The sequence below is a fragment of the Silene latifolia genome, chromosome Y (genome assembly GCF_048544455.1).
Source record: "Silene latifolia isolate original U9 population chromosome Y, ASM4854445v1, whole genome shotgun sequence".
Classification (NCBI taxonomy): Eukaryota; Viridiplantae; Streptophyta; class Magnoliopsida; order Caryophyllales; family Caryophyllaceae; genus Silene; species Silene latifolia.
In genome coordinates, this window is record NC_133538.1 from 15,948,291 (window position 1) to 15,958,041 (window position 9,751).

General features: G+C 38.1%; 1 protein-coding gene and 1 long non-coding RNA gene across 2 annotated transcripts; both read right to left on the reverse strand.

The window, feature by feature from the left end:
* Positions 1 to 445: 445 nt before the first annotated feature.
* LOC141627293 (uncharacterized) lies at positions 446 to 1,676 on the reverse strand. Its single transcript, XM_074440628.1, has 4 exons — positions 1,555 to 1,676; positions 1,301 to 1,461; positions 1,082 to 1,198; positions 446 to 980 (listed from the first exon to the last, which is right to left on the reverse strand). The coding sequence occupies exons 1-4, from the start codon at positions 1,598 to 1,600 to the stop codon at positions 567 to 569; spliced, it is 738 nt and encodes a 245-aa protein (XP_074296729.1). The 5' UTR covers positions 1,601 to 1,676; the 3' UTR covers positions 446 to 566.
* Positions 1,677 to 1,794: 118 nt separating this feature from the next.
* Positions 1,795 to 6,958, reverse strand: LOC141633659 (uncharacterized). The gene is made up of 3 exons (XR_012538429.1): positions 6,852 to 6,958; positions 2,033 to 2,213; positions 1,795 to 1,904 (listed from the first exon to the last, which is right to left on the reverse strand). It is a non-coding gene; the product is annotated as an uncharacterized LOC141633659 (long non-coding RNA).
* Positions 6,959 to 9,751: the final 2,793 nt, after the last annotated feature.

Consider the following 9,751-nt stretch of genomic DNA (forward strand, 5'->3'; position numbering starts at 1 on the left):
GGTTTAGTCGCTTTTGGCGACTGGTCTTCGTCGCCAATTTTGGCGACGATATTTTTTTAAAGCGGGCGACCGAAATTCGTCGCCAAAATTGGCGACTACCATTAGTCGCCTTTTTAGCGACTGCCATTAGTCGCTTTTAAAAAGTCCACGTCATCTCCATATTCTCATAAAAGGCGACGGAATTTGGTCGCCATTTTGGCGACAGAATTTGGTCGCCATTTTGGCGATCGAATTTGGTCGCCATTTGCACTGTTTTTTAAAATCGCCAATGTCCCTGAAATTAAATTATGGTCAGAAGGTTAGCGACGGAATTCCGTCGCCAAATGCCCAGTGTCCGTCGCCAAATTTACATGTTTTATTGCCTAAAAATCGTGTTTGACCTAGCCAAATACGTAAAACCTGCAAATAAACCAACACAACCAGCAGAGAACACATGGGAAGCCAACACAACCAAACTTGATAAAGAAAATCAAGTTCCATACACACAACTACGAGTTCTACGAGTTTTGGTCATCTAACATTATCCGGGAATAACTACGAGTTCTACTACATAACTACGAGTTCTACTACATAACAGGGAAACTTGCTCCCGCTCCACTACCACCTCCATAATCAGGATCTCTAGGATCCTTTGGTTGCGGGCGCCACCCAGTGTTGCAATTGGCGAAGAAGGAGTTCATCCGTTCCATTTCCTCCTTCATCCTCCTAATTTCATCATCTCTCTCGGCATCCCGCCTCTCCCTCTCGGCATCCTGCCTCTCCCTGGCGGCTAATTGAGCTTGGAGCACACTCACGACACTTGGGGTATAAGGTTGTTGTTGGGAGGAAATTGACCCTCTTCTTCTTGTAGGAGGGTAGAAAATCTCCTTTGCCGACCCGGCTCCATACACATCTCCTCTTTGGAACCCCTCAACAAGATCAAACCATAGCTCATTGTCATCAATTTCCGGGTTGTTCTTCCTACGGACAAGGAATTGTTCCTAAAAATTGATAAAACATTAATGGTTAGAGGTTACTTATCTAAAAATTGATAAAACATATACTTTAAAAAGCTAAGAAATTTTTATTTTTTGACACTTACATATAACTGTTGATCTTTTTCCTTCGCGAAGATCAACTTGCCCTTGCTTGTCTTCTTTGCGTGAGTGTCAACAAAGAGATCAACAATCGTGGGTACCTTGCCCTTATTCTTCTTGGTCTTCCGGAAAAAAAAAAAGGAAATTGTTACTCAAACATGATAATTAATGAGACTAATTAAATTAGAAGACTATTAAATTAAAAGCTAAGACAAATAACTTACATCTAACACCACACGATCATGAAAAGATTGAGACCCTCCATAATGAGTAGGCTCAACTTCCGCGTCCTTATCTCCTCCTTTCCTGTTGATCTTGTTCCGGGCCGATGCTTCCTTGAACTCAGGACTGTTCCGATACTTGGTATATTCCTCATATGACGAACCTATAATCAATAAAATAACATTTATTAATTAATATATTTTCAAAATATGTAATGAATTTTAACTAATTACGGGTATTAAAAGAAACTAAATACCTTTCATGAAAGATGGCGCCTTCTTCCTCCTAGACACCTTATACATGTTGTCCCTTAGCCTCTTCTTGCCAATGTCATTATACCTTTGCCAAACTAGGCGCTCAAGGTTGGTTGGCCAATAGAACACACGCTACAAAAAGTAAACACATAGATGAGAAACAAATTAATAATAAGGTAAAAAGAATAAATAAATTATATTTAATAATATATATTTTATAAATAGATACCCTAAGTTGTTGAACCACATCTCCTTATCTTCATCACTAGCGTTACTCCAACAAGTAACGCCGTGTGTCATGTTCTCTTGGGTGCTATTAGTCACACCACGAACAACTGTTTGACTTCTAAACCTGAAATCAAACATGTTAAAAACATAATTATATAGGAAAAAAAAAATAATGTATAATTAACATATGTCTAAAAAAAGTCATTTATTACTAAATAAAAAAATTACAAAATAGAATGAATACAAAATTACCAAAGACCATTCGGATCAAGGATCATCCTGCCGTCAGTATGTCGGGGTACACCAACCTCCTCCTCCTCCTCCTCACTCACCTCCGTAGTAGAACGGTCAACGTCCTCCTCCTGCTCTCGGGAGCTACTACCTCCCTCACTATAGCCTCCGCGCTGCCTATTTCCTCCAGGAGCCATGTGTACTACAATTGAATAAGAAGTGTTAGCAAATATTACAGGATAATTATTATAAGATACAAAAAAATAAAACCTAATAAACAAGTATAAAAGAAAAAACAAGTATAAAAGAAAAAATAAAACCTAATAAACAAGTGTTACCAAATTTTGATATGTATACTTTCAATACCTTCTCTTACTCATCATCATCATCATCATCCTCATCTTCTTCTTCTTCTTCTTCTTCTTCTTCTTCTTCTTCTTCTTCCTCTTCCTCCTCCTCTTCTTCTTCTTCTCCCTCTTCTATCCCATCCCTCTCCTTATCATTCTCTTCTTCTTCCTCTTCTAACTCCTCATCCGCTTCTATCTCATTTGTATAAATAATTTCATCATGATCAACTGGGGACAAAACTGTTTCTGATACAACCTCTTCTTGGAAAAAAGATGTATCAACTTCTGATCGTGCCTTTGTTTTAAAAACGGCCCACCATTGCTTTTGTTGTCTATCATTACTTGTGCTCGGAAGAGATGCAAAATAAACTTGATGAGCTTGTTGTGCAAGTATAAATGGGTCATATTGAGAGTAGGTTCGAGTATGATTCACTTCCACGAGTTTGTAACGATCATGGACTCTCGTTCCAGCTACGGAATTATCCCTCCATTGAATCTTGAATAAGACGGTTTTATAACTCCTATCCCGGCCATTGTAGCACAACTCAAAGATATCCTCTAATATGCCATAATAATCATTGCCATCAAGAGAAGAAATAGTAACGCCGTAGTTGCATTTAGCCTTACTTTTGCCATAGTCAAATGTTTGAAACTTAAACCCATTAATTGAATATCGATTCCACGTCACAACCTTTCGAGAAGGACCCAAAGCCAAGCTTCTTATCACATCATCTTGAATATTTAGCTTACATACATGCTTCCGAAACCAGGCTGGAAATTGATCCTCATGCTTATGCCAAACATCCTCTCTGTTCACATTAGGGTGATCTTTAATGAAATCTGTCACAAATTGAGCTTCATATGGCTCCAAAACCTCACAATTAGATAGCACATAAAGGTGGGCACGGTTATACTCCTTGTCATCCAAAATCTTTTTCCCCAACCGATGAACACCCTATTTCATCCTGCATTTGGAAACACTTGGGTATACTTGTGTCTAGTTCATCCGCTTCATCAATATTCAAGTATTTTGCTTTGGTCTCAATATGTTTTTCAAAATAAAGAGAGCAAAAATTGGCAATCTCTTCCGTTAGGTAGGCATTGCATATAGAACCTTCCACACGAGCTTTATTACCAATTTTTTTCTTCACATGATTAAGAAACCTTTCGAAAGGATACATCCACCTATATTGGACGGGTCCACCAACTTTAGCTTCATATGGCAAATGGATAGGTAGATGCTCCATCGAATTGAAAAAGAAGGCGGAAATATCATCTCAAGTTTACACAAAATTTCTGGTATTTGTTCTTCTAAACGACTCATGTCCTCAACCGATATCGTGGAGGAACATAAATCTCTAAAAAATTGACTTATTTCTCAGAATCGCATTCCAAACTGTAGTCGGGAGTAAATTTTTAAAAGCCAAGGGTAATAAGCGCTCCATGAAAACATGACAATCATGACTTTTCAACCCTTTCAACTTCAGTTCCTTCAAATCAACACAACGGCTCAAATCGGATGCATATCCATCAGGAAACTTCAAGTTTCCTATCCAATCGCACAATACCTTTCTTTGAGCTTTGTCAAGAGTAAATATGGCTTTTGGTTTAGCCCCATCCTTACGAATATGAAGTTTAGGACGATCACAAAATTTCTTCAATTCTATTCTTGAATTAATATCATCACGTGTCTTTCCTTTTACATCCATAATCATATGAATAAGTAACTCAAAGAAGTTCTTCTCTATGTGCATCACATCCAAATTGTGTCGATCAACATTGTTTTCCAAGAGGGAAGCTCCCAAAAAATACTTCTTTTAAACCAACCATTTTTTTTCTTTTTCAACTCTTTAAACTCTTCTTCAGTCCCATCGACAGTTGTTGGCAAATCACGTACAGCCTCCCATATCTCATCCCCTTGGAGTCGAACCGGAGCATTGTCGCGCACCTCCTTACCTTTTAAGAAAGATTTCTTGTTCTCTCTATGAATATGTCCATCCGGTAAGAAACATCTATGACAATCAAACCAACTAATTTTTTTGGAATTAGGAAGATAAAATGCTTTACTCCTATCCATGCAATAAGGACATGCCTTTCGCCCAGCGGTTGCCCATCCTGATAGCATACCATATGCGGGAAAATCATTTATAGTCCATAACAATGAAGCTCTTAGTTGGAAATTTTGCTTCTTCGACACATCAAATGTTTCTACACCAACTTCCCACAAATACTTCAGTTCCTCCACCAACGGTTGTAAATAAACATCCAGATGGTTTTTTCGGTTATCAGGACCGGAATAAGTAAAGAGAGGAAAATAAATTGTCTTTTCAGACAAAGCCAAGGAGGTAAGTTGTACGGCGTGGTCATTACGGGCCAACACGAGTAGTTTCTACCAAACTGACCAAAAGGGTCAAACCCATCCGTACACAAGCCAAGTCTCACATTGCGAGGTTCCTCGGCAAAATCGGGATATAACCTATCAAAACGCTTCCACTCCTCCCCGTCACTCGGATGACACATCTTTCCTGGTGTACGAGGATTTTCTTTGTGCCATCTCATTTGGTTGGCAAGATTTTTCGTGGCATACATTCTTTGAAGTCTAGGAGCTAATGGAAAATAAATTAATGTGTTTTCTGATATTGGTTTCTTTCTCTTTCCACTCCTTTTATTACCCTTCTTCCCCTTCAAAACAATATTTCCTTCACTTGTCTCATATCTATCCCTTTGACATTTCTTACATTTGTCAAGCAAAGCATCATCTTTCCAAAAAAGCATACATCCTTTAGGACATGCATCAATCTTTTCATGTGGAAGTTGAAGACCTTTGACCACTTTCTTGGTATTATAGAAATTTCGGGTCATAACATTATTATCGGGTATAACATCCTCAACCAACGTAGCAATACTATCAACGGCTTTAAATGGCATATTATACTCACATTTTAAAGAAACTATCCTGGATGCAACTTGTAACAATGTCATTCTACTCCCCTCATATAAGGTTTTTTCGGAAGCACTTAGCATGTCAAAAAAGGCTTTTGCTCTTGGGTTTGGTTCTTCTTCATCAATCATTGGTACACGGTCGTCATTAATGAAATCATTAGACTGAAAGGCATCAAGTACCATTTCTCTATATGGGTTCTCATTTTGTTGGATTTGAGGCTCTTCGGGATAATATTTTTCTCCATGGGAGATCCAATTGTAGTAGTTTGGAAAAAAACCATTTGTAACAAGATGCTCTTCTACTTCAATGTCAAATAAATATTTTAAGTTTTTACATTTAATACAAGGACACCTAAGTTTATGTTGTTCCAAATCATATGAATCTTGACATCTAGCAAATTCAATAAATTCACGAACTCCCTTTACAAATCTAGCGATAGGACGTTTCTTCTTATCTACTCTTTCTTCGTACATCCAGCTACGTTCAGATCTCTTCATTTTAATCTATAAGCAATATATAGCAAACTAACCATTTTAAATAATAATATTTAATTTCAACAAAAAAAGCAATGGTTATCTCATCCTCCATTTTATGCTAATTTCAAGATTTCAATTGGGTCCTTATCACTCCAACCTAAACCCATCAATGTACGTTTCAAGTCACTAGCAAACACACATTTGTGAATTATTAATGAGAAAAAAATTCGCAAAGAATTCCCCTTAGTTCTCCAAATACACAATGTGGAAAAGATACATATTCCACATATGTATTCAGAGAACATTGGAGAAATTTGCAACCAAATTCTTTTCTCATTAATAAAATCACAACTATGTGTTTACTACCTAAGTGACTTGAAACGTACAAAGACAGTCCCAAAATGGGGACTATTCAAGAATTGCTCCTAATGAGTAATTCTTGAACGGGTACTAGGTCATTATATATTAAACAAGTTGTCAAAATTATAAGGCAAATTTATACAATCCCCTAATCAAATGACATTACTAATTTAACAAATTTATACATCATGCTCATTCTATCAAGAAAAATGCTAATTAATTAACAAAAATGCTAATTAAATCATTCTAACTTAATTAATTTGGTTAATTATACAAGTTGTCAAAAATGCTAATTTCTAACCCTAACTCAAATTAATTAACAAAAATGCTAATTAAATCATTCTAACTTAATTTGGTTAATTAAAAGGCAAATTTATACAATCCTAACATTATACTACCTTCATAAAACTATACTACCCTCAACAATACTACTTCAATATTACTAAAACTAAGCTACTACCTTCAATAATACTAATATTATCAAGATTACCTTCAATTACATCCCCTAATCAAATCACATTACTAATTTAACAAAAACCCCAATTTCTAACCCTAACTCAAATTAATTAACAAAAATGCTAATTAAATTACAACTACATACAATAATAAGCATCACTAATGTATAAATTACAACTAGATACTAAATAAGCATCACAACTTAAACAAAATATGAAGGATTGAAGTAATTAAATCGATTTGAGTCAAAAACAAACCTTTATTATAAACAAAGGGTCGGTAGGGATGTAGTGTGCGGATGGCGGCGGCGAGTGGTGGCGTCCGGTGGTCGTTGTAGTTGGTGGTGGCGTCGGGTCGTCGGATTTCTGGGCGCTTTTTTTTTTTTATGTTGATGATAGAGTGAATGAAGGAGACGGGGTGAAGAAATTGGCGAAAAAAAAATAAACAGAGGGTTGGCGACCGTTTGTGGTCGCCAAATTGGCGACGGGTTTGGTCGCCAAATTTGGCGACTGATTTCGGTCGCCAATTTGGATAATATTGCGTCGCCCGTGGATTTCATACGGATTTTTGGATAAAAAGGTATAGTCGCCAAATTGGCGACGGCTAGTGGTCGCCCGTTTTTTTTTTCTGTCGCCAAATTGGCGACTGTAGCATGTCTGTCGCCTTTGTCGTGTTTTCTTGTAGTGCACTAACCCTTCCTACGGAGAAGTTGTTACCATCTATTGTGCAGGCACCAAAGGTAGAGCTAAAGCCACTTCTAGAACACTTGAAGTATGTGTTCCTTGGTTAGGGGGATACGCTGCCAGTTATCATCTCCAGTAAGCTCACTAAGGAACAAGAGGGGAAGTTGGTAAAAGTTCTAGATGAGCATAAGACTGCTATAATGGACCATTGCCGACATCAAGGGCATTAGTCCATCTACTTGCATGCACTGCATTCTGCTTGAGGATGATGCAAAGCCGGTATGACAACCGCAGCGACGGTTGAATCCTCCTATGATGGAGGTGGTAAAGAAAGAGGTTATTAAATTGTTACAGGTGGGTATGATATACCCAATATCTAACAGTAAGTGGTTGAGTCCTACACAGGTAGTCCCTAAGACGTCTGGGGTAACTTTTGTAGAGAATGCTGACGGGGTGTTGGTCCCGACTCGAGTGCAAAATGGCTGGAAGGTCTGTATTGATTATCGTAGACTTAATGCTGTGACAAGAAAAGACCATTTCACCCTCCCTTTCATTGATCAAATGTTAGAGAGGTTGGCTGGTAAGGCCTTCTACTGTTTTCTAGATGGTTATTCAGGCTATTTTCAAATAGCCATATCTCCTGAGGACCAAGATAAGACTACTTTTACTTGTCCATTTGGCACTTTTGCATATCGACGTATGCCTTTTGGACTGTGTAATGCCCTCGGTATATTTCAAAGATGTATTGTTAGCATATTTTCTGAGTATGTTGAAAAATTTATAGAGGTTTTTATAGATGATTTCACCGTTCATGGTGAGTCATTTGATGATTGTTTAGCTCATTTATCCCTTGTTTTGAAAAGATGTGTCGACACTAATCTTGTTTTAAACTCTGAAAAGTGTCATTTTATGGTTGAACAAGGGATAGTTTTGGGGCATATAGTCTCCTCACGAGGCATAGAGGTCGATAAAGCAAAGGTAGACATTATTCAGTCTTTACCTTACCCTTCTACCGTTCGTGAAGTTCGTTCTTTTCTTGGTCATGCAGGTTTTTACCGCAGTTTTATTAAGGACTTCTTGAAGATTGCCTCACCACTTTGTAGGCTCTTGGAAAAGGATAGTGAGTTTATATTTGATGATGGATGCAAAAAGGCTTTTGATGGATTAAATGGAAGATTAGTCACCGCCCCTATTATCCAAGCTCCTGATTGGTCTATTCCTTTTGAAATTATGTGTGATGCGAGTGACTACGCATTAGGAGCTGTGTTAGGATAGAAGGTAGGGTGATCATCTCATGTAATTCACTATACTTCCATGACATTGAATGATGCCCAGAAGAACTACTCCACTACTCGAAAGGAGTTGCTAGCGGTAGTTTTTGCTTTGGAAAAGTTTCACTCCTATCTTCTAGGAACCAAGGTTATTGTCTTTTCTGATCATGCTGCTCTTTGATATTTGATGTCAAAGACAGAATCCAAACCTCGGCTAATAAGGTGGATTCTACTTTTGAGTGAGTTTGATTTGGAATTGAAAGATAAGGAGGGGGCCGAAAACGTGGTAGCTGACCACCTGAGCAGGCTAGTTCATGATGATAAGGCAAGGAACAACCAAGAGCCTACAAAGAAATGTTTCCCGATGAGACATTGCTAGCCATTCAAACCGCCGAGCCATGGTATGCTAATATTGTAAATTATTTGGTCTCCGGACGGTTTCCTGCCGTATTTTCTAAGTCCCAAAAAGATAAAATCAAGAGTAATGCTAAATACTACATTTGGGATGAGCCCTATTTATGGAAGCATGGGTCCGATAAAATTATTAGAAGATGTCTTCCAGAGGCCGAGATTGCCTCTGTTTTGGCACATTGTCACTCCTATGCTTGTGGAGGACATTTTGGTGCTAGGAGAACCGCAAGGAAGGTGCTGGAATACGGTTTTTGGTGGCCAAAATTAGTTTATGATTGCCATCTCTTCTGCAAATCATGTGATAACTGTCAAAGGGTGGGTGCAATATCCAAGAAGAGCGAGATGCCACAAAACTCGATGTTATTCTGTGAGATTTTCGACGTATGGGGTATTGACTTTATGGGTCTCTTCCCTAAGTCAGATGGCTATCTCTATATTTTATTGGCAGTGGATTATGTATCTAAGTGGGTGGAAGCTATCCCCCACTAAGACCGATGATGCTAAGGTTGTGGCTGCGTTTGTCAAAAGCCATATTTTCACTCGGTTTGGATTTCCAAGAGCTCTCATTAGTGACCGTGGTACCCATTTCTTTAATTGTACCATCGAGGCATTGGTGAAGAAATATGGAGTAACACATCAGATCTCCACTGCCTACCACCGCCAGACGAATGGACAAGCTGAAGTGTCCAATAGAGAAGTCAAGTCAATTTTAGAGAAGACGGTTAATCCTAACCGAAAATATTGGAGTTTAAGGCTATAAGATGCATTATGGGGATATAGAACGGCTTACAA

Excerpts from the sequence above, each read along its gene's own strand:
- LOC141627293 (XM_074440628.1), bottom strand. The coding sequence starts at position 1,600 with ATGTATAAGGTGTCTAGGAGGAAGAAGGCGCCATCTTTCATGAAAG. Across the intron at positions 1,462-1,554 it reads GGCGCCATCTTTCATGAAAG|GTTCGTCATATGAGGAATAT; the intron begins GTATTTAGTTTC and ends TATTGATTATAG. Across the intron at positions 1,199-1,300 it reads ATGATCGTGTGGTGTTAGAT|ACCAAGAAGAATAAGGGCAA; the intron begins GTAAGTTATTTG and ends TTTTTCCGGAAG.